Source organism: Aedes aegypti, chromosome 2 (genome assembly GCF_002204515.2).
Source record: "Aedes aegypti strain LVP_AGWG chromosome 2, AaegL5.0 Primary Assembly, whole genome shotgun sequence".
Taxonomy (NCBI): domain Eukaryota; kingdom Metazoa; phylum Arthropoda; class Insecta; order Diptera; family Culicidae; genus Aedes; species Aedes aegypti.
The window spans coordinates 156,483,868-156,509,575 of NC_035108.1; the positions used below are offsets into that span (position 1 = coordinate 156,483,868).

General features: G+C 39.1%; 1 protein-coding gene across 1 annotated transcript in view; it reads right to left on the reverse strand.

Annotated features, from left to right (window-relative positions):
- LOC23687733 (G-protein coupled receptor daf-37) overlaps positions 1-25,708 on the reverse strand; it is a 511,826-nt gene that overhangs the window by 57,839 nt on the left and 428,279 nt on the right. The window contains exon 4 of the mRNA XM_021842903.1: positions 4,514-5,006. Coding sequence (XP_021698595.1) covers positions 4,514-4,915 — 402 coding nt within the window. The 5' untranslated portion in view covers positions 4,916-5,006. The remainder of the gene's footprint in view (positions 1-4,513; positions 5,007-25,708) is intronic.

Genomic DNA, 25,708 nt, shown 5'->3' on the forward strand with positions numbered 1-25,708 from the left:
TTAAAGTAGAATCTAATAAAGGTAAATAGAAAGTATTTTTCTGTAAATATTACATTTGACGAACTTCATCTATGCGCTTAATTTTTTTCTAGATTAAAACTTAAATTCCCATCGACTTGAAGCCATGCAAAAATTTTGGGACCTACACAAACTAAACAAAACAGTGTAATAAAACAAAAATAAAACTGATTACGTTTTAATTTTCAAGCCACTTTTGATCCTTTTTTTTCGAGAATCGGAAGTCACTGTTCAGTTACTTATTTCTCAAATCTGGTCAGTCTGTAACAAAACCGGCCATAGTTTTTTATTCCAGCACTTAATTCTTTTTTTATTTCGCTTATTTTTTAAAATAAATTCTTCTGTGGCCTAAACTGTAAATAACGTTTTTCTATATACAAAAGTTTTATGTTCACAAAAATTTAAGTAAGAATTATTGAAGAGTGGCTTCAAACCTTTTGCCAAAAAATTTCCTGGAAATTGGTCAAATAATATTACAAGATTTGTTCATAATTTTAACGTGGATTCCTTCTTAAGGACAACCTTTCGTCCCATATTTACTTTTATCCACAAATAGATTCCAATATATGTTCCCGAATTAAACTAAGAAAATTACTCAACCTTCAAACTATTCCTGCACAGTTCCTCCAAAAAATCATTCATTCTGCCAAATTCTTCCATATAGTTTCATAAAAAAAGAAAAACAAATTCTTTCTCGAAGTTGATCAAAAGATTTCAGAAATGTTTTGAAAACACAAAACTAATAGCATCACATATTACTCCATGCTTTTTTTCTGTAAATTCTATTGCAAGTCCCCGAATTAAATAGGAATTATTTATGATTTTTTCTTTGTGCTCTTGAACATTTGAGGTTTGGCTTGAATGCAGCTTCACCTTAATAAGAAATTCATAAAGAAATTTGTAACGATTTTCCTTAAAACATTACTTTGGAAATAGTTTTTATCAATTCTGCTAATAATCCAGTTCTTGTGCAATTCCAAGGCGTAACTCTTAGTGGATTTCTGGCAAAATTCTGGGGAATCCATAAGTACCCGAGCAGAAGAAAAGTGCTACTGAATACCAAACTGAGGTATTCCATACCAAATAATTTCCAATACCAACAACCTGAATGAGGTATGAACGAGCCCTGCATAAGAGATAAAACACCTCAAATAATATCACATGCATGTTCTACTAACACCAAACTGATAACTAGATCAGGTATTGTAATACCTAAATAATACGGGTTGTACCCCGTTGGGCTTAGCATGAATATCGGCATTTTCAAAGCTTTTACCGAGATCAACACCACTGAGCCCATAGCAAAAATTTTTCGTGGGTTCTCAATAAGCATGGTGCTTGTTCAGAGCATGACTAAATAAACTTCGTGACGGGTCTGGTGGAAGATCTTTTCGGAACAATAATTTTCTCCACAACCCAGAACATAGAGTATCTTTGAGCTTGTTGCGGTATACATATTTGAAAATTGTAAGTTGGCAAAGAAAAATCGCAGATAATAATATGATCTATCCCAGTTTGGACGTAACAAATTTACTTGGTAAAATAAGGGAGAATTTATTTGCAAAATATTAAAAGCTCTTATCCAAAGATCTATTTCTGCGTCATAATGCAAAAATAGCCTATATACGAGGGCAGATTATTTTTTGTTTCAAATGTTTAAGGCTCCGCAAAAAAAAACTTCTCACAGGATAACTCAAATGAACAACACATTATTTAAAGAAAATATTTGTGACAAAACTTTCGAAGGAATCAATATACATTTTAATTTTGGAAGTCTACATCGGAAACACCGTATTATCGAAAAAAGGGAAAATTTGTGATTGAAATAATATTTTTCCTGCATATCTCGAAAGGAGATTATGTTAACAGTTTATAAAGTAATTATCATTCTAACAGCACGTTTTGCAAGAATTGATAAAACAGCAAAATATAAAAATGGTTAAGATTTAGCTTTACTAAATAATAAAATTTAAAACAGTATAAATATAGAGCACAGCCTATTTTTAAAAGAAGGCAAAATTTATGATGCAACCAATAGAAGATTGGATGCCAAAAATTATTGCGGCAAAATAAAACGAAAAGACAACAAAACTTGCGTTCAGAATCATCGAAGTGATTGTGCTACTTTTCCCCGAATGTCATTTCTCCGAATGTCGGTCCTGATTGGATAAATTACAAAACTCTCTGAGCGGAAAGTGTGTGCGCTGAATCAGGTTTTCACGAAAGCATAAAAGTTTTCATGCAGTTCATCGTGCTGAAAAGATATGGCCAAAAAACTGTTGCTAGGTCCGAATTGGACCATGTTCCCCTAAACATTGTTTTTTTCTCTTTAATGAATGTTCGAATCCTCTGAGCAGAATCTCAAATAGAGAAACTTTAAAGTAGATGGAGTACCGTGTACCTTTTAATTCCGCTCCTAAATGCTTATCTTTGACAGATACGCGTATTTCGACTACCACTTGCAGTCTTCTTCAGTGTCAGTTTTTTTACTTCTATTTTCTATGTACCATAACCCAAGGTAACATTGATCAGTTTCTTGGATAATTATTCAAAATTTCAAAAATTCGGTCTTTAGATGATTGTATAGACGTGGCCAAGGTCATTATGGACTTTATGCACTCAATATTGCCAGTATGGAATTTTGTCAGCCTAAAATTTATATTTATTTTAATCAGAGTAAAGATTAAAATAAATATAAATTTTAGGCTGACAAAATTGTGCAAAAGAGTATGCTAAAATCGGGTCAAATAGGGTGCTAAAATTGGGGGTTGACAAAATCGGGTCATTACTGTATTATTCATAGAAGAATACTTGAAATATTATTCGGGAAAGATATGGAGTAAGTTTTAGAACCTGGAAGAATACTTGATGGAATTTCTGGAGAATCTCCAGAAAAATAACTAATTCTTTTTTAAGTAAAAATTCTCTGGAAAATACTTGAATGGATATTCACTGAAAACTTTCCACTAGAAATTTTATAGTAATGTTCCGCTAGAAACTTTATAGGGATGTTTGAATTTAAAAAATCTAAGGTAATTATTATTGAAAAAATTTTAAAACATTTTTTGTGAGAGAATTCTAAAGAAATATGAGAAGCAATATCAAATGATTTTTATATAAATCTAAAGAAACACTTGTAGTATACGCAACGCGGAAATACATTCGGCTGATTCCGCATTAGTCGAATTTGTCTTCCGCTGCTACACACAACCCATCCGATTTGTATAAATAGCATTATTTGAGCGTTAATATTTTATATAAAAACGTGTTTATATTACCCTTCTTAAAGCACGCTCAAATAAGGGGTCATGCACAAATTACGTCACGCTCCAAGGGGGGGGGGGAGGTGTCGAGCCAAGCGTGACAAGCCTTACAAAATTTTCGGAGAATTCATACAAAAAGTGTGACAAAGGGGGGGAGGGGGTCGAAAAAGTGGAAATTTTGCGTGACATAATTTGTGTACCATCCCTTAATGCAATTGATACAAATCGATTATATTTGTATGTGTTGTGTGTAGCAGCGGCATTTTTAATAAGTACCCAGGGGATCTTCATGGAGAAATATTGCAATTCGAAAAAATCATGTTGAAAAATAACTAATAACCCTGAAATGATTTTCCATGGAAATAGCAGGAAGAACTCAGTGAAAACTGGTAAAGGAGTTCTTCGGAAATGCACTGGAATAGAGCGGAATTAATACCTGAAAATTCGTGTAAGAATTACAAAGGGATATTCGTCTTGAGTTCTTCGGAAGAGTCAAGCCAAAAAATTTGTTTAGTAGCAGTACTTACAGTCCTTGTTGAGTTAATACTCATGATTGTTATCCTGGCTTCAAGTGTAGTCTAGGGACTGACCAACTCCGAGTCTTTAACCATCTGCTAGGTAAAATAGATTAGCTGTTGCCAGTAACAAGGACTTTGTACCGCGAATCCTTGAATTACCAGAACATATTACCCTAGCCTGACAAACAAGATGAATTACCAGAACATATTACCCTGACAAACTAGATGAGATGAGACAAATTGGTAGATCTTACCCCGTAACGCACCACGAAAAGGTGATCTACCCGCGTTACGGGTAAAAAATTTGGGGTAAAAAATTCCCAGAATTCCTTGGGGAACCCACTTTAATATCTTAAACTAAAAGTTTTTCTAGTGTTCGGTCATTCACGTTTCGAAGCAATAGCTTGATACGAGTCTGTTGTAAAAAAAAAAACAATGCGGTTCGATGCAACCCTTGTTGAGATATTAGCATTTATGTTCGTTGCAACACTTTGGCCGTAGGAAGATCTTGAAAGTTTCAAAAACATAATTTTGTCATTTTAAGATTTCTTAGAGACAACTCAACCATGATTGTATGATTTTTTTCAGAGAAGCTTCTTATAACCTAACATTGTTTAGTGCTTTTTAAAGAGTATGCATAAGATTCAAAAGATATCATTTTCATTTATGATAGGTATAAGCCTGTAGCTCAATTGTTACATTCTTTCAACTTACCACCAACGCGATGTACCCATGCAGGATTTTGTAATCCAGCAGCACATCCCGCATCGTCCCCCGACAGTAGAAGCTACAATTGTCCAGCTGTCCATCTTCAGTATTCCAGTTGATGTCGGTACTGGTGGTAGTTGTGCGGTTCACCCTGTTCAACGATTGGAACAGTTTTTCCAGGAAGTCGTTAACATACTCCTGGGTGATGTTATGCTCCGAGATGTTCTGGAACTCGAACGCCGTACGGTACAGTTTGCTGGAACCGTTCATGCTGTTGGTCATGTTGGAATCGAGGATCGAGAATAGGCGGCGGCGGAATTCGTCCGCGCTCAGGACTGGGGAGGTGGAGGAGTCGTTGTGGTAGATAAAGTGGAACCATTCCAGCACTCGCTCGTCTACGCTCAGCATTTTACGCCTGACGCCTACCCGATGCAACGACCATCATCAGCAACGATTTTGACGCCATCGTGGGTGGTTACGCCAGCCAAAAAGTGTGGACCTGAAACAAACAGAGAAATTAGGGTATCGTTAAATTGTGACTTTTCAATAATGTTATGGGGTTATGCAGAGCCGAATTTATAAATGTGGGTACCAGAGGCCAGTATCTAGAGAGGGCCTTTTTCAGGAGTCTTCTTGATGATGTCAATTGAGCTAACAGAATTTTCTAGAAACATTTCTAAAAAAGGTGTGAGATATTAGGGCTCTAGTTACTATGTTTCAAACTGCTTTGAAATTTGGAATCATATTTATACTGCAAACAAATCCAAAACGTGAGTGTCCAAAGTAGCCCCCAGAATAAAAATTGGTCTCGCCTGACGATATATTTCTTGGGGGTGATCCCAAACTTTTACACGGGAGCTACTATTATGAAGAAGATGCAACGAATCCACATCTCAAATATTCAAGAACACTAATCTAGATAACCAGGCAGCCGTTTACTCTGAAAATTTGATCGATTGATCAGCACCAGCTAGTGACCAACCAATCAAGTTTTCAGCTTGAATGGCTGTCTGGTTTTCTAGATTTGTGCTCTTGAAAATTTGAGATGTGGATTCGTTGCATCTTCTTCATAATAGTAGTTTACGCAACAAGTTGCAACGAGTGCTGTAAAAATCAAGTTCTGCAACGAGTTACGTACAACATTTTTTACAATTTCGTAGAATACTACTGGAGGGTATCAGAAATTATATCGGAATGCATTCACCATTATTTTACAACTTCTGAAAAATTGTTGTGTAATGATTCATTACGCAACTCAAAACAGTTCAGTGCAGCAAAGTAGTCCGTTTCATGACAAATTTCAATAAAAAAAAAAAACGTTTGCAGTTCGTTCAATAACGACCATGCAAATCCTAGAAAAGTAAACGATTCAATTTCATCCTACATTAACGTCGAACCAGATCTTTGGTATTTGAGGAAATATTTTTATTGCAAAATGCGTAAACGTATGAACGAAGCAGCTAGTTTTCCATCCGCTATCCAGGTAACGATGTTAAATATTACTACCTGGGATATTACGACCACGATAGCGTTCATAAATTACGAACCAGTATAATCTACTATTTGCTCATATTCTTCCTACGTAACGTTTGAACTCATGTATGCATGAACTCATTTATTTTATTAGGAGTCCAAGAAGCTGTTCCACATATTGCATTAAGTAATTTATGAATGCGTTCTGTTTATCCACGCACGATGCATTTTTATGCGCTCTTCGGTCCACAGGACTTTATGAGTTTCATCGCTATACTGCACTGTATCGAGCAATGGATCCGTGCCGGTAAATCAACACCATGACTATTTCCTCCATTTCTATTTCAAATAGCGATGGAAAGCAAACCCTGCCCTGGAATAGATATTGAAATTACAGTGCAACGAAGCAGAATGAAAAAAAAGATGATGTCTACTGGAAGCCGTGAATAAAATCGATACGCTCGTTTGGACGAAAGTCGGCTGAAAACGCGCCATACGCAAAAACTGCGCCAGCTGTAACAACCATGTAGATTTAGACAGGACAAGATGGCCACCCGGTTAACATGAGCAATGCTCATTGAGCATCCTTTGTTTGTGATATTCTTTTCTATTATGGTATCCACTAGTTTGATATTGAGAATCTGAAATTAGGAATTTACGTTAGGCACAATTAGAATCATATTTACGGGGGGCGAGAGGGGCATGACCCCCGGGCCCCCGCATTTTAGGGGCCCTACAAATCTCGATAAATGTATTTATAGATAAACTTTTACTAATACTTAGAAACAATGCCAAAATATTAGAACATTCAGATTGGGATTTTGTTGATTTCAAAGAAACAAGAACTTTAAGATAGAATCAAAATCGTTTTGGATAGACACGTAGAGAGTATCCGTTTGCTTAAATTTCTAACGATTTTCTAAAATGACTTTTCCAACTGTAACGAAACAACAAAGTTTAAGACTAGATTCGAATGCAATTTATGTAACTGCAGATCAAGTAATAGGACTTCATTACTCAAATATTTATTTTAAAAGTGACTCTATAGACCACATTTTTTTTACAAGGGGGAAATCTGCAAACAGATCTTCTGAGAAGGTAACTCAGGGAATGTGGGGATGACGCACCAACGACGTTTTACGGTATTTCTTCGGGGAGGGGCCTGTGCATAAAGCACAACACGTGTAGCAGAAGTAGCCTAGGCAAACTGCTTCTACTAGCCGACTTAAACAATGTTACAAGGGACCAGCCTCGGCAGGGCTAATCCTCTGCAGCCAACTCTTGGTCGGCGCGCCATAGGCGCTGCAATTCTAACGTAATGTGAGTGACAGCCGCAGTTACTGCCATTCCAGCACTCGGCATCCGCACACATTCTCTCCATTATATTCCCAGACAACCAGAATGTACATATAACGAAATCACCTTTTGCGTTATGCGATGCTTATGTGCGCAAAGTTTCACATATAAGATGTTGCGAAAAGGCCTTATGCGTACAAAAGTGGAGGCGATATACGTGTACATTTTATATGATGAAAACTAACATTAAATGCGAGTGTGTAAATTTTATTGCAAACTAGTCTGTACTCTTTTGCGACTTAATTTATGATAACAAAATTGATTTAACAGCTGCTACGGATTGATCCGATTTACTTTGTACGAGTATACGGGACGAAACGAAATGTACATATGAACTCATAAAATAGCGTTTTATGCGAGGAAACTCATCGATCAAACGATATCATCCACCATGTTGTGCGGGTGTGATGAAATTTGTGTAAATAAACGACTTTGTTCGTAAACTGTTATGCGACTTCTGGTTGTCTGGGTTGTCCGGGGACGTGTCCCATCCGCATGTAGTGAGCATGCGACCTCTCAAAACAATGAAACGGGGGCAATCGAACACGACATGCTCCGCTGTTTAGGGGCCCAGATAGCCGTAGCGGTAAACGCGCAGCTATTCAGCATGACCAAGCTGAGGGTCGTGGGTTCGAATCCCACCGGTCGAGGATCATTTCGGGTTGGAAATTTTCTCGACTTCCCAGGGCATAGAGTATCTTCGTACCTGCCACACGATATACACATGCAAAAATGGTCATTGGCATAGTAAGCTCTCAGTGAATAACTGTGGAAGTGCTCATAAGAACACTAAGCTGAGAAGCAGGCTCTGTCCCAGTGGGGACGTAACGCCAGCAAGAAGAAAAAGATGCTCCGCTGTTTCCTCCACACCAGCACAATTGGGACACGCAGGAGATTCTGAGTGCCCGAATCTATGCAGGTACTGTCTATAGCAACCATGTCCTGACAGAAACTGCGTCAGGTGGAAGTACACTTCTCCATGGTTTCTTCCATACCACACATACTGACACATTTGGTATTACCCAGTGCGTCCATCTACCCTTAGTGGAGTTATCCCATTCCAGCTGCCAGCTTCTGAGCGTTTCCTCTTTACACGTGTCGCGGACTCCTCTGGTACCCCTTTGGTTGAAGCATTGAACATCTTCCTTGATGATGAGCCCGATGGGCGTCATGCCGGCTATGATGCACACGGCCTCTTTAGATACCGTCCGGTATGCACTTGCTACTCTTAAGCACATTATCCTGTACGTGCTTTCCAACCACTTTAGGTTTCTGCTCGTTCTAAGCGCTTTTGACCAGATTGGTCCTCCATACCTTAGTATGGATAGCGCCATTATAGATCACACTGCAGGGCTGGTAGTTTAAGTGCCTTGACTATAGGAACTTTTGAGACATCTAGCTTGATAAAAAAGATCAAAAAAGAGACCAAACAGAAGTTTAAGAGACCAAAAATGGATCAAACAGGGGACATAAAAACAAAACGTAATCTAAAAAGGTATCAGAATATAATGTCGTTTTCGTTTTTGAACCTGGGTTAGTGCTGACCTGACTCCAGAATAAAAAAAAACGTTTTCAGGTTCATCTGTCAAACGGAATGTTGGTGTGCGTGCCATCACGCGGTGTTGTCTTGCGAGCAGTCAAACGTTGTTTCGTTCTACAGTTTTTGTTTTTCAACCTGTGTGTTTGCCACTTTTGCAGAATAATACTACGAATATTATATTTTTTCGCGTATGCTTGTCGAAAACAAATTGCAGATTGAGCAAATCTCCTAACAGCTGTTGGTTATTAAAGGCGGAAGTTTCGTCGAAACTAAATAGCAATGATTTTGTACTCAATTTATATAAATCAGGCTAACCCAACCCTTTTGAACCGCGGTCAAATCACAGAAACAGTTTTGTGCGGCGGTCCAAATTTTTTGATGCACAGATATTTGCGTAAAATCTAACCAAAGTCAGTAAATGGTGCATTTTTTCTAGACATCGCAAAAAAAGCTGATAAGCATCCTGCTGGATGTCGTAAGAATGCCTTCCAACATATTTTTTTTCTTTTTTTATTGAGAGATTTTCTACCGTAGGCAGGTTTATCCCCAAGTAACATTCCAACATAATTAAATAACCATAACATTTTTTGAAAATCCCTGCCTAATTCTTATGAAAAATATCTCCATAGTAAGTTCGTAAGGTAATAACATCGAACTTCCATGTATCTCATACATTGGATATGGATATGGAAAACGTTCAGCATCTAGTTAAAATTTCGTAATTATAATGCAAATATCATCAGAGTTCCATCACTAAAAAATGATTAGTATTTGCATTACGATAATGAAATGCTAGGTAGATGCTGAGCGTTTTCAAAAAAAATATATATGAGATACATGCAAGTGAATACTTGTTATAGAAAAGAATAATAATAGAAATTCTGAAGATATTCAAAATTCCGTGTATTCACCCTTATTCTTGTTTACGGCCAATCAAACTTTCGATCGAATCCTATTCGTTCGAATCTACGGCCCACTGGATTTTGCAGTTCACGGGAATGAAAAACGGTTTTCGATCGAAAGAACATTCGAATCGAACGCTTGTTAACGTTAGAGGTGATTATTCGAAAACCTTTCATAGGATACTGTGCGAATCATGTTATGGAATCCTGCTCAAAATTTTCCAAGAACTCCTGCAAATCCTATAAACAATGTTTCTAGAAATCCTTTAAACCTCTCCTACATAGTTTTGAAATCCTATCTTGAAATCTACGATTATGTTGTCCAGCATCATCAAAGAATTTTTCTCATAATTTTATTAGAGAGATTCCATCAGAATCTGTCTAAGTCTGCCTAAGATTATGTAAGAATCCTACCCAGGATTATATTTAAACTGTGCCCAGGAGGTTAGAAAATATCAAGGGACTGACAGCCCTATCCCAACCAATACAATTTGATCGTAGCCAACATAGCGAAGGCTCAAGCGAAAGGCTCAAGCTGACAATTGCTTCGAGCTGTCAGTTGTTTTGTTTGCTGCTTTATTTATCTCTACTTTGTTGACGACCGGGCACCAGATTTTCGTCGAGAATCATTAGAAACCTTTTAAATCTTTTGAAGATTTATAGTTTATTGAAGTAATCCTGAAGAATCAAGTGTAAAATAAGTGTACAATTAAGCAGATAGAGCTGAGGATGCTGCGTATGTTAAATAATGTACAGAGAAGAAACCGTTACGCCTATGAGGTAAGTTATGGTTTTCATCTCAAACATAGGACTAACATGAAAAAAGCGCGTAACTGATTAAAACACATTTTCGTATTTCTTCAAAAGTGATAAAAATCGAATGAAAATCAATTCATGCACATAACGCAAGTAATGTCACGTGAGTACCATTTAATCTGATTGAACATAAAGCATTGAAAAACGCATCGTTCTACTTTTTCTAATGAAAATGAATATTTTTATAGCATAGACAACTGTGGCCCTTTTTTCATGTTTGTCAGGAAAGATCGAAGGTGCACAACAAAAATAAACTACCGATTTTCTCGAAGCCTGCCTTGATTCTTTTTGGCAAGCTGGAGTTATCTTGCAGTTCAAAATAAAGTTGTCTTATATTTCGTGTTTTTATTTTTTTATTCGTGTGCAGTTGATATAGGGCATGTCCATTGCGTGGTAGTATCGGTGCCTCCCTCCCAGGTTTTCATTAATCACTCCAGTTTCTTAATGGGTGGCATATTTTGCAGGTTCAATTCCGATACTTTCGACTGTATACGCAAAAAAATTGTGCGGTAAAAACTACCATTTTAGGGGGTTAACTTAAGCGCTCGCACCGGCAATTTTCAGCAGACCAGAAATGCGCTTGATTTTACCATGTCTGTAGTTGGAATCAGATTGTTGTAAATTAGTTCTGTCAAATGTACCAGTAATGCGGTGGGGTGTACCGTAAACATACACTGAGCCAGAAACTGCGTACGAATTTCATAAGAGAACGCTTGTGCATTGATTTCTTGACTGGTTTTCTCTCTTTCATAAGATTCTTATGAAACACAAAACGTCCGATATTCATAAGAAATTCTTGTCGTTATCATTAGAGATCTTATGAGTATCTTTATTTTCCTAAATTCAAAGAGCGATTCTCTAAATACATAATGGTCCTAAAGAATTCCATAATTGATATCTATGATCCTTCATAAGAGTATCTTATGATATTATACCTATTTGTATTATGAACGCATTGATCGATGGAAGTTCACAAGTTTTTCTTATGAGTCTCATTAGATGCTTCTTATGTCTTTATTCCAAAAAAATTTCGTATGAAATTCTTACGTGGTTTTTGATAGGAAGTCGACTGTTTTTCACAAGTGTTACTAATCAATGTCATACACGCGCTTATGAATCTCAATCGTGAATATTTTGTTATTAGCATCTCTCCACGTAATCCATAAGATTTTCGTATGAAATTGTTAAGAAAATCGTACTCCATTAGATTGTCTTATGAATGTCAATGATCAATGCGTTTGATATCCAAAAAGAGTTTCTTATGGAATTATATCTGTCTATGTAATGAGTGTTATTTCATAAGTCTGTTGTGGAATGTTATAAGATTCTCGAATGAAGAACAAAATACTTCTTATGTCGTTATTCCATAAGAAATTCTTATGTACCTCATACGTTCCGTTTCCTCAGTGTAGTAATTTGGACTGAATTTCCATGGTAGTTTTAAGAATGGCCGTAGTCAGCTAAAATAGTTATTTTTACCACAGAATTTTTTCCCGTGTAGGTTCATCTCATTATGGGCCTTCTTCTGGAATCTCTGGAATACAACAAATAATATAACAAGAACAACTCGCACAACCGTTAAGTTGGCAGGAATTCTAATAGGAAAAGGAGCGCGCTACAGATTCCCGCAGCACACCGGTTTCGTTCGACTCGCAAACGACGGATGGCCAATATCGGGGTTCTTTACGAGAATTTTCCACGGCTTTTCTCTGAGGGAATAACGCGTCGCGCTTTGTGATCCCCGTTTGTTTTATTATTATGGGAGAATAACATTACGGTGTTTCTTGAAGTGCAATCGTCGTTCCCTCAGAGGAAGACCGCCGGATTTTTTTTCAAATGCCCTGTGAAGATCAAAGCAACCGCAACGTGGCGTTAGCTATCCGTAAAATCGATTAATACATTATCTGTTAGTGAAATGTATCAGCTTAAGATTTATAACAATGACATAAATGCCATTTGAAAGAAGCAGGTGCACCACTGGCAAATGGGGTATAGCAGGATTTCCCAACCGCGAGCCAAACCTGATCCTGCCGTGGGCTGTGAAAATTAATCCTGCGCAAGGTTCTGCGAGAATCCTGCCCGAGATTTTGCAAAATTACAAATGTTCCCAAACATTTGAGAATGTTACCCGAATTCAGTGGTAATCTCAGGAAGGATTTTATGTTAAACTGTTTCAGATTCTCTGAGAATCATGTACAATTTTTCGTAAACAATCATTGTAAGAAAAACAAACGTTCATGAGAATCCTTTTTGAGTAAAAGTATGTTGTTATAGGTATGAGAAAAAATAATTAGATATAATTAGATCGGGGCAATACACACCGTTTTTCAGCTAAAATCTTGGTGGCTCATTTTTCCCCGCCGCTAAGCTTTTTAAATAATTTTGTGTTTACGCACAAATTCAATTTCGAACAAAATTAGTTTCAGTGACTGGTAAAATATACCAGAATATTAAATATAATTGTCTTATAGTTTCAATTGAAAACCGTCAAAACTATAAGCTTTTCATGACATAGAACAAATTTGCACTTTTTTTGTGAATATTTCAAGTTAAGATGATTATAAAACGAAGCCAAACTTTGAATTTTCATGAGCACAAGACTGGAGAATCTGTCAACAGTTCGCGTTGAAAATCAATCAAATTGCTTGTATGCTGGTGGTGACCAATGGGATAGATCTTCAACGCGAAGCGCTGTTTGGTTCTCAAGTCTTGTGCTCTTAAAAATTTGAGGTGTGGCTTCGTATTATAATCACCTTAAGAAATGAATATTCGTACGATTTTTATTGAGGAGGCTATTTGAAGCATCCTCTAGCAGATCATGCTAACACTAGACATTAAACCATTGTTTTGGAGGGGTGGCGCTTGGGCCCCTCATTTATTTGCACAACAGAGTTAATTATGCATTTTTTGCGTGGTTGACCACTTCTAGAAGCATCGCGCGGTTTAATCACCAGTGTTGTACAAAATACAACAGCGCGACTACCTAAAGGTTAACGAGTATTGAGAAGAGTACTCTAACGTACTTGTAAAATATAAACTTAAATAATTCAAAATCATTCATGTTCCATAACTCGATCTTTCTTTGAGTCGATGGCCTCTGCAGTGTCCGTTAATGGAGGGTTTATTATCACATAGGAATATTTGAAAACATATTAAAAAAATAACAAACTGAAATATTGATTTAAGGTGAAGATGAAACGAAGCACATCTCAATCATCCTGGGAGGGAGGCACCGATACTACACACGAAATATAGAACAACGTTTGTTTGAACTGCAAGATAACTCCAGCTTGCCAACAACAATCAAGGCAGGCTTGGCTATGACGTACAGAAATTTTGTTTTGGTTTCTCCCTCCCAGGTATCATCCGTTACCAAAGAACTGATGCATTCTCTACATGATGTTTTGAAGAGCATCTTCTTTTGTACTTCGCTTGCATACCTTGCTTCCACAGCCATGGAGAAGTTGTCGTTCACATGCTGCTCCATCTGCTGCATGAGTGGTTCCGGTGTTAGCAAAGTCTTTGCAGAAGTCTTGTTCTTTGCAGAGGGCATCGAAACATAACATGCAAATAATGTCTTGGTTTCGGCAAATTGGCTGCAATTGGCTTTTGCTGAACACGTTATCTCGTTACTGTTTATAAGTCTCTTGTAGCTGGCTTTGAATTGAGTTGAGCTGGGGTTATTGTTACAACCCCCTTTTGCTCGAATCGACCCGAAAAAGGTTTCGATGTGGTCTTGACTCTGACGATACGTATGTAGCTCATTTATTATTTGGCTTTCATCAATGTAAAGCCTGTAGATTTCTTGGAAACTGTAAATGTTTACAAGAAATCCAAGAAATCCAGTTTTATTACGGGACTCGAGAATCGGTGTGCCATCTTGTAGCTTAATGTTTCGAGTATACTCTTCCAGATACTTGAATGCGTGGTGGTATAGATCGAAGTTTAATTTTGATAACGGTTGTTTAAAACCCTTTGCCTGCGAGTCCATATTGTTGAATATATCAAACATGTCGTTAAAAAGGCTCAAGAATTCTTCAGTAGGCTCGCTATCCGCAAAAGAGCTGTCTGATCCTCTCAAGACATTTAACGCAGACGCAACGCTTTGGCTAAGAACCTGTACAGCCAGTGAAAGCTTGGGAGCGAGGCGGTTTCCTGTACGATTTTGAAGATCGTTTAACTTTTCGATGTGGCTCCACTGTACCAGTCCATTCTGTGTAAGAAGGGTTCGCTGAGCATGTAAAGTATTGCGCACCAACTTTTGCATGTGTACCGGGTCTAGTATGACGAATACATCATAGTCGGCACATGGGTGCTTGAAGCTGGTTTTTAAGGGTTGCGATGAGTTTGGTTTAAGGTTGCACCCCAGAGCGTTGGCTGTTGATAGGTTTGTGATGGTTCCGTCAAAGGTAAGTGATATAATTGTTACACCCGCTTCGTGCAGACAAGAGAGAATAATTTCAACAGCATGTCTTTGTTCTTCTGCATTCATACCGGCAATCAAAAAATAGGCAACCGGTATTTTCCACGTTTCCTGAATTCCGTATACCATGAATACCATTGCTCCTTTTGCTGGAACTGAATTTTCAGGTGGCTCGTTTCCGTCTTGCTGGCTGTGTTGAACAACGCCTTCCAAGCGCTTCGCGTGGTGATTCCACTCCACCTGTTGTTGTATTGCCATCTCGTCCATCATCAAAGCTCCAAGGAGTGGCTCGCCTCTAGAAGCTTTCTCGTCGGCTTTCAGCTTCAAAGCTGCCAATGTCTCCTTGGTTATTCCTGGCTCACCCGCTACACTAACATACCACCGTATAATGGTACGTTCATGTGGTACCGTGAACGTACCATATTTGACGCGGGTCCAAACTTGACGCATTTTCTAATTAATGTTATAATAAATTAATTCAAAATCAGACTAGCACTCGAAAATGTATTGCTTAATCTTTATTTACATGTTATTGAAGGATTCCAATCGAAAAAAGTTTATATTTGATTGATAATAGTTAAAAAATAAAGTTTATTTGAAAATGCATCCGACAAGTGCGTAAATTTTTTCATTCCTTAGTGAATTTGCTAACTATTGTTGAAAAATTTTCGTGAAATTATTGTGCTGTAATACAGCAATATCATCAACAACAGACAGTAATATTCTTTTATTCATGAATTGACGTCGAAAGTTTTCTATTTTTAAGCTTTAAGACATATTTTTGTATGAAAATCTTGTGCGTCAAGTTAGGCACACAATGTTCCTAATTATTTGCTATTTTGTTCAGCATGTTTTGTTAAATCGAAAATAGAAAAATAAATATTTATGGGGCTTGCATTCAAAAAATCCGTCCGCAGAACAACCCAAGGCTTTTTGTACACTCAAAAAAATCCAAACGTCATTGCTACGTGAAAAATCACGTAGATCATTCCAAATTCATTTTGCCTCCACTTTACCTGACTAAGATAAAGATCACTAAGCCATTCATAACCATCAAATAGTGAATCGGTAATTGTTACTGAGGTTACCTATCGCACTTACGTGAAATTCACGTAGGTGCCTAAGTTCATTTTGACATCTGCATGTTGTACGTTCATTCGGTGTTGAGCGCAAATCCTAAGATGGCGCCCGCTTGATTTTTGAGGAACTTCAGAAGCTGCTGAACTTTAAACCACAGACAAACAGACGTAACACTTAGAGCAAATCTCGATCAAAATCATAGTCACGAAGACATATACGCCCAATGCTAAAATCGGTGTGTTTGGCAAACAGGCCAACAGATGGCGGTAGTGTGTAAACGTCAAACACGAACAAAAACGACGCAAGCGCTGCAGGTGGCGGATTAGCCACCTACAATATTTTTGAATCGACCGTTAAAAAGGTGGTCGATGGACAATGATGAGAGTGTGACGTCTGTTTGTCTGTGTTTAAACCCTGTGTTAGATTGATTTTAAGGTAAATATGCTTTGTATACCGAAGAATCCCTGCATTTTATACCTGATTTATAACCTCTATCAATTATAGCACGCGAAGGCGAAGACTACAACAAGACAGAACAAACTCACAACATTTGGGAAACAGGATTCACAATGCTCAGATTGAATATAAAAATATCACAATCTTGTAGGTCTGTTTACATTTTCCAATTGGGAATTAGTTTTCTTCCAAAGCCTATTAGAGATAAGGTTGGTCTTTATTCCAGTTAAATTTAATTCAAAACTATCTAGGTCCTATTGAAATGCTTCGTAAAGGCTACCGGAAAATCCACGTAGCTCTTACGCGTAGCGCCGGTGGAATGGACGAAGTTCAGAAGTTCATGCGTTCATTCTGGGCTACCTATGATTAACGTAAGAGCTACGTGGAAAGTGCGATGGAAAAAATCCACGTATGTTTTCACGTAACAATGACGTTTGGATTATTTTGAATGTAATCACATGTAAAGGGTCATCCATAGATTACGTTACGTTTTTAGGAAGAGGAGGAGGTTCAGGGAAACGAAAATTACATGACGTACTTAATGTATGACCCATCTCGATCTATTTCGAGGCCCATACTGCCGTTGGTTCTACGCATATTTGTCCCGCGGTCCATAAGGGTGACATAGAACATGGGACAAGTAGGCGTAGTTCACGTGTTAACGAAGATTATCAAACGGTAATTTTTGGAACCGGTTGTTTTCGTTCTAGTTTTTGACCAATTTGTCCTTGTTTTAGCAACTACCTTCCCCGTTACAGCGCAACGTAGTTTTCAAACCTTTCCCTTGTTTGATATCACGACGAAAATACATTAAACTAAACAATAATGCTTAACTATAGATTGAACTCAATCGCCGGTTTTATTTTCTACGCTAACTAAACGCATAGCAAAAGTGACTACCGGATGACGTCATTCAAAACTTTTTCCAAAGGTTCTAACTTTTATGTCCTCTCTAAAACGCTTTTTTCAATTAATTGAACTCTTGTATATTTTAAACTTTAGCAATTATTTGTAAGTGCGTCAAATAAGGAGTGCGTCAAATTAGGCACATTGAAGAATTGATGCGTCAATAAAGAAACCTAATGTGTTCCACAAAAAGTCAATCAAACATGAAGAAAAAATCGTTTAATATTTTTTTACTGATTTTTCCCTAATTCTATAATATTTGAGCTAGCATAGGTTCAAATTTCAACAAAATCGGATAGATTTAGACGATTTGACAAGAGTTTGAATTTAGAATTTTCTTAACCGCGTCAAATATGGTACGTCCACGGTAGGGTCTTTTTGAAAACTTCACGAACATACCTATAGGCTTTTGCTGAGTAGAAATGAAGCGTTGTGGCAAAGGACCGTAACACTTCGCTGCACGGCTCTCCTTTCTTACGAAGCATTAGTTCTCTGAACAAAATGTAATTCGATTGGAAACGCTAGAATAATTACCATATAGCTAGTAAAAATTACCTATGAAATTGATGTTTTTTTAAATTTACCTGCAAAAATAAATTTGCTGTATCTGAGAGTAACTTTTTTTTATTAAATTTCGCCAACAGATCTTCCATGCTTTGCAGCTTATCCTTCGGCCTTTTGACCTGGGACCTAAGTCGTTTTACATTTTTTTGGGAACGATTCAGTTGTGCCTGCACTTTGGGCAAAGCAATGGCCTTCTCTTCACTGGTTAAATCATGACCGGTGATATCTCCGGGATACCGGATTCGCCTATTTCATGAATATGTTTTAAAGTGATCTTTTTTCAAATATATTTGATGGGAGATTACCTGCTACAGTTTGAGAGATCTTGCTGACTGACATTTTGATTCACGATACTCTGTGAATTTGAAATGGTTGGAACGCCGGATGTTTGGAGGTTTAAACTTTCAGAAAGTAATCGGTATAATACCTTTCATTTCCCTCGGAATTATGAAAAATTGTTGGAACAGCTTCATCTGTGAGGAAAAGCTTACTTTTCCGATAGTAGAATGATTTGTTCGAAAAATGCTTGGAACAAACTCGCACAGCACTGAAATTGATTTTTTCCACATTTATATCGATTTGTTCTGCATTCGCAATAGCTTGCAGCCAACAATATCTTTGCGCGTTGTCTCTGGGAAAACGATGCTTGGATTTCCAGCCAGCATTGTTTCTTGGAATTTTGCAATTGAAATTACTGCTGCAAGATGGCACGAAACACTTCATTTTACTGATCTTACTTCTCAATTTTCAGTTTTAAGTTCAGACCGTTAAAATTCGTGGCAGCGTATCCTGCAGATCCTGATAACTTACAGGTGTTTGTAAACAGTGAGCAAACAAAACAATTTTGACATTCCATCATTTTCAATGAAGGCTACACAAAGATGGCGGCATGCCAGTCCCCTGGAAAATATCTTCTAGATTTCATTGTTAAATCTGACAAGGCCTCAAAAGGCATTTAGTTTTGTCTACCAAATAGAGAAGTAAAGAAAATAAATTGCTCTTATATTGTAAGATTAGTATTATTAAATAAAAACTTTTCACATCATGAACATGACGTTCTCACGTTAGACCTATGCGTAGTACAATTTTCGACATTATTCGCGATCTCAAAATAAGTGCTTAAAATTTAGCTGCAAAAAAAATCTTCAAATTTGATGTTGATTTGAGTAATTTACAAATGAAATGTTTAGCCTTCATATCTCGCGTTGAGTATCATACAGGCGTATCTGCAGTGATCGATTTCTCTTCGTCGATTTTCTCTTTGCATTATTGCATGAAATTCACTCGATTTTCGAAACATTTTACGATTCAGAACGATGAAGGATGTTGAATACTTTCTACTGAGTCTAAAATAGCAGTCGAAAACAGTCACTCGGCCCAGTAATTAGCTAAAGAGAAAATCGATGAAGAGAAATCGATCACTGCAGTTACGCTCCTATGATACTGAAAGCGAGATATGTGCTAACTCCAATTTGGTATAATTCACAACCCGCGGCCGTACGTTGGGCAGCCCTGATAAATGAAATGAATGCATATATTCTAGAAAGATTCGCGAATCAGGCGAAACTGACAAAATGTACACAATTTAAGAAAATATAGCGTTGAAATTGTAGCTCGATTGTCTATTCACTGCACTTGAACTTTTCCCCTATCGATAATTTAACTATTCATGTTATGATACTGAATTTTACCCAAATATTATTACTTTGAATTTGTATTGTATGACTGATTAAAAAATGAATAAAGCTGGCAGCATTGCCATTCGTTCGCGGTTCACCGACAATTGAAAACATGGTGTCAGAAGTGGTTAATCTTTTTTCGGTATTTTTGCGTGGAAAAGTCGGAATCTAATCGGAAAAAGTGGTTACCCGGAAGCGGAATTCGCGACGGAATCGGAAGATATCGGAAACTCGGAGGTGCGGCCTCTCGCTGGTTAGAAAGCACTGGGAGAAGGGATCGGCGTCGGCACGAGGTTTTCGGGAAGAAGCGCAGTGGTTCATGCATTAGTAGTGGTGTTGATTGATGGCTGAAAATCAAGTAGCGGCACTACCACAACTGCCAGCAGGACCCGTCCTACCAGCAGCACAAATACCAGCAGGAAACATGAGTGTATTGGGTGTGCGTCCACCAAATCCCTTGAATGTGGGTAGTGAGCATTTGGCGGAAGAGTTTCGTGATTTTCGACAGTCGTGGGACATTTTTGTGCTAGCTGCAGAAATCGAAACGAAACCTGATCAAGTGAAAGTGGCTTTGTTGAAAAACTTTTTGGGGTTAGATGCGGTGAAGGTGCTTAACACATTGCTACCCGAGGCGGACCAGGTGACGACGGCGGCAATACTCACGGCGCTGGAAGGTTATTGTTTACCGCAAACAAATGAAACATACGAGCGATTTGTTTTCAATTCGTCAAAACAAAGTGACAGTGAAGACATAAATCAATTTGTGAGCAGATTGCGAAAATTAGCCGATACGTGCAATTTTGGGAACTTGAAGGATTCGTTGATCAGGGATCGGATTGTGATTGGCATTCAATCCGATGAGGCGAGAAAAGTGCTACTGAAAACGCGGAATCTGACATTGGTTGATGCGATTGATGTGTGTCGCTCACAAAAGCTGGTGGAAAACCGTATGGCGGCTATTTGTGTGAAAGAGGAACCACTTGGGGCTGAAGCAAACTCCGAAATCATTGCGAAAGTACGAATGGAAAGTGCGCGTAGTGAAAAATGGTCTTGCAAATTTTGTGGACGAAAAGACCATAAGCTGGGTGATCGCGACAGCTGTCCGGCCAACAATGCAAAGTGTAGAATCTGCGGGAAGCTTAATCATTTCGCGAAAGTGTGCCGCTCCAAGAGGGATGAAGAACAGATTGAGCGGAAAGTGGTCTATGGGAAGCAAAAGCGTACGGCCAAAGTGAAGACAGTCGAAGAACAAAGTGACAGTAGTGATGAGTCAGAGTATATTTCTACGATTGAGACTGTGAATGTTGTTGAAAAGAAGATCGCTGTCGATGTGAAATTTTCGTACGGAAAAGCCGATCCGAAGGCAGTGCAGTGTCAAGTGGATACAGGTGCGTCCTGTAACGTAATTACTCGGTATCAGCTAGAGAAGCTAGTGGGTAAAGCGGTAAAGCTCGAGGCCAGTGTTACCAAACTGAAGGATTTCGGGGGTAATATGGTACCAGCGATTGGATTAGTTGTCCTCCGGCACCAGAGCAAAGATAAGCGGTTCAAAGTTGCGTTTCAAGTGGTGGATCTTCTACCGGAAGTGCTGCAAATGCCGCTCCTAGGCCTCAAAACGTGCAAGGCACTAGGAATAGTGAGCATACATGACATCAATACGTGCGAACGCGATGCTGAAGAAAGTAAGTGCGAGAAGAAAGAGGTGAAGAATAAGGAAGTGGAAGAAATCGTGAAGAGATATGCGAATTTGTTTAGCGGTGATGGAAAGCTGGAAGGAAAAGTGGACATAAAAATGAATGACGCTATGCCGAAACAACAAGAACCAAGAAGAGTGCCAGTGCTATTGAGAGAAAAACTTGAGTGTGAACTGAACGACCTTGAAAGAAGAGGAATCATAGCAAAAGTGGACCAACCTACCGAATGGACGAGTAACATTGTGGTTGTGGTGAGAAAAGAGAAAGTGAGAATTTGCCTTGATCCTGTGGAACTCAATCAAGTGATCAAACGTCCCAGATTTCAAATGACGACGTTGGAAGAAATTTTGCCAGATTTACACAATGCGAAGGTTTTCTCTACGTTCGACGTGCGCAACGGTTTCTGGCATGTCGAGCTGAATGAGAGGAGCAGCATGCTGACGGCGTTTTGGACACCGTTTGGCCGATATGTCTGGAAGCGGCTGCCCTTCGGACTATCGTGCTCGCCAGAAATCTTCCAACAGAAGCTGTTCCAAGCGCTGCAAGGACTAAAAGGAATCGAAGTACTTGCGGATGACATACTGTGTTTCGGTACAGGAGAGAACGAGCAACAGGCGATAGAGAACCACAACAACAATCTGGTTGCTCTATTGGAACGCTGCAGACAGACCGGAATCAAGCTGAATCGGACGAAGATGAGGTTGAACCAATCCGAAGTTCAGTTTTTCGGACATGTGCTCTCGAAGGATGGTTTGAAACCAGATCCAGGTAAGACAACTGCTATTAGTAAAATGCCCCAGCCTAGCAATGCGGCGGAATTGCAACGCTTTCTTGGTCTCGCGAACTACATGTCCAAATTCATTCCGAAGCTTTCGGAAATGAGTGTGGATCTCCGGGAGGCTCTAGCAGAAGATTCGTGGTCTTGGGGAAAGCGTCGTAGGGAAGCATTTGAGGTTTTGAAAAACCAGATTGCGCAGATTACGTCCCTCAAATTTTTCAACCCTGGTATCGAGACGACGATCCAATGTGATGCGAGTAGCTATGCTCTAGGAGCTGTCCTAATGCAAACCGGTCAGCCGATTTTGTTCGCTTCTCGTATGCTGACCAAAACCGAACAAAAATATGCCCAGATAGAGAAAGAAACTCTGGCAATTTTGTTCGCCTGCAAGAGGTTCGACCAGTATATTTTTGGAAGCCGACAAGTGATGGTAGAGACGGATCATCTACCGCTGCTCTCTATCTTCAAGAAGCCGATATCGTCAGCACCAAAACGTATCCAGAGGATGGTCCTAAGTCTCCAACGGTATAATCTGCAGGTAAATTACGTGAAAGGGAGCAAGCTGATACTGGCTGACACTCTCTCTCGGAACGTGAACGTTGATCAGACACCGGATGCAGAGGAAATGGACGCGTTGTGGAAGGCGATTGAGGAGGTCAGCACTCTGGAGCACATCGAGATACAGGACGAACTGTTGCAGCATATCAAGAAGGAAACGGAGCAGGACGAGGTTTGTGCACAGTTGAAGGACTACATAGTAAATGGATGGCCGAAAGAGAAAAATACGGTGCTGGATTGTGCGAAGCCTTACTTCCCGTTCCATAACGAACTAGTGATGCAGGATGGTGTGATTTTGCGAGGTGAAAGGTTGCTGGTTCCGGCCAAATGTCGAATGAAAGCGTTAAATCTACTGCACTACAGTCACCAAGGTGAGCAAGCTACACTACGGAAAGCGCGTTCGGTGGTGTACTGGCCGAACATGAATGATCACATCCGCAACTACGTCAAGAAGTGCGAGGCGTGCAACAAGTTCAAATCGAGTCAAGCCAGTGAACCAATCGCCAGGTGATCACAGATTCTGCGAAACAGTTCACAAGCGAAGAATGGAAGACACTGATGGCGGAGTACGGCATTCAACATTCGACTAGTGCTCCGTACCACCATGAAGCAAACGGCAAGGCAGAATCCGCGGTCAAAATCGGTAAAAATCTCATCAAGAAGGCGTTAGAGGAAGGAAAGGATGTATGGCTAGCTCTACTGGAATGGCGCAACACACCGCAGTCCGATGGTTACACTCCAACGCAGAAGCTGATGGGCAGGAAAACTCGAGGAATATTTCCAGTTCCGCAACACCAGCTACAAGTGAACCCTGTTGATGCTGATCGGATCAGAGACAACATAGAAGCAAGGAAGGTGAAGTCCAAATTCTACCATGATCGTGCAGCACAGGAGTTGCCAAAACTACAGCGTGGACAGGAAGTGTATGTACAGTTAAAGCCGGAAACTACTACGCAATGGACTCGTGGAAGAGTAGCGGAGGTTCTGAACGATCGAGATTATCAAATACAAGTAGGAGAGGCAGTCTATCGTCGAAATAGGAAGTATGTGCGGGATGCAAATACGTCGGCATTCTGTGGCTACCAGGATTCTCCAGAGTTAAGCAGCAACAACGACCGTCAGGATGAATCAACTGCTGACAGCTTCCTCAGTGCGGCCAGTCGACGAGATCAACAGGTTTCAAGCACACCAAACGCCAATAGGTTGCCTTCGATCAAGTTTGAGCCTGCTGAAGGGTGTCAAAGCACTCCGACAGTCCACCTCAGCCCCTCTCCAAGCCAGTCATCGTATGCTGAGCAACATCCTCCATCAACAGTGCGTGCAGAGCCAACCAACCGGCCGAAGCGGATGGTCAGACGACCATTGCGGCTGGATGACTACCAGTTGGACGATTGAGTTATGTGGTGAGAGCCATCTTAAAGCAGAGGAAGGTGTTATGATACTGAATTTTACCCAAATATTATTACTTTGAATTTGTATTGTATGACTGATTAAAAAATGAATAAAGCTGGCAGCATTGCCATTCGTTCGCGGTTCACCGACAATTGAAAACAATTCAAAAAACGCAAATTTGTAGAAGACGAAACTTCACCTCATGCCAAACCACACACTTTATTGGTCACGCCTGTGTTTTTGTTTATCAAAGTGATGGGCGCATCTGAAATCGAAATCAAAACACGGCGAGAGTAAAAGGCGACACTGCAAACAAAAAATAAACAAGGCGTACATGGCGGGCTTAATTGAAACCAGAATGTAAACACGGCGCAAAGTAATAGGCGACATTGAAAATAATATCGATTACAGGCTCATAACATTGGGCGATACTGGCATTCTCGAGTACGTTTTAGGCGAAACCTTTAAAGATTTTTTGAGTATGAAATAGCTAGGGGAATTGTAGGAGATGTGTGTGGTATTGATGAGGATTTTAAAACTTAGCTTATGAAATATGTTTTAATGTGAAAAGGTTAAAGTTTGAGTATATTTTCTCCAATTGGGATTTAAAATTGCACATGAAAATTTCATTGATTATTTTCTCATTGTTATTGATTTGTCAGATAGGCCCTAATCGCGAATTCCTCTAGATATGTACTACCTCTTCATCCGTGTAGTTCTCCCTCATGTCGATCAAAACTTTGCCCACAGGCTTTTGTTTTAATCTCGTTATTTTCGAAATAACTGATTGATACAAATCTTCGAAATCCGAGTCAGAATCTGTTTCAGATTTCTAATCGCAGAAGCAGCGAAACCTGTTTCGTAACGCAATCGAAAACTGTTTTGGTTGTTACAAATATGACGGTTCGATTGCAGTCATGAAACCGTGATTCATCACAGTGCGAACCTATCGGACTTGGGGTTGGAACTAGTGCGAAACTAGGTCCAACCTGTGCGAATAAAAAAACGTTTTGACAGCACTTAGGTTGCACGCAGCGAACTGGACTATCGAATTTCATACATTTTGCCTTATGAAAGGTGGAGCGATTATTGCAATACGAGCGCGTTATGTATCGTTTTAGCATCACTCCACATCAAGGCATCGATAGGCGCGTGGTGACCGCTCGGGCCAATCGATCGCAAGGTTCTTGGTTCGATTCCAGGTTGCTGCGTAAACGTTTTTTTGTTTTCAAATTCTGGTTTCATAAGGCAAATTTATGAATTTCAACCCGATTTCTTGTGGCGAATTTCCATAAGGGGTTCCTATGTTTATCGACAGTGCATTTGCCTGAGTGTATTAGGATTCGTTTTGTGTTCTTGGCAGAGCTGTTAAATGTCATGAAAATCACGTGACTTTGACATTTGAATATTGCTAATATCATCCTTCCCTGTGGAAAAAGTCATCGGAAAATGTTTTTCTTGGTGACATTTTCCGAATTACTATCGGTCGGCAATATTTATCGATGCTATATTTCACCTGGAAAGAAGCTATAAGCATTTTATTTTTTCCAAAATTTTGACATTTAACAGCACTGGTTCTTGGTT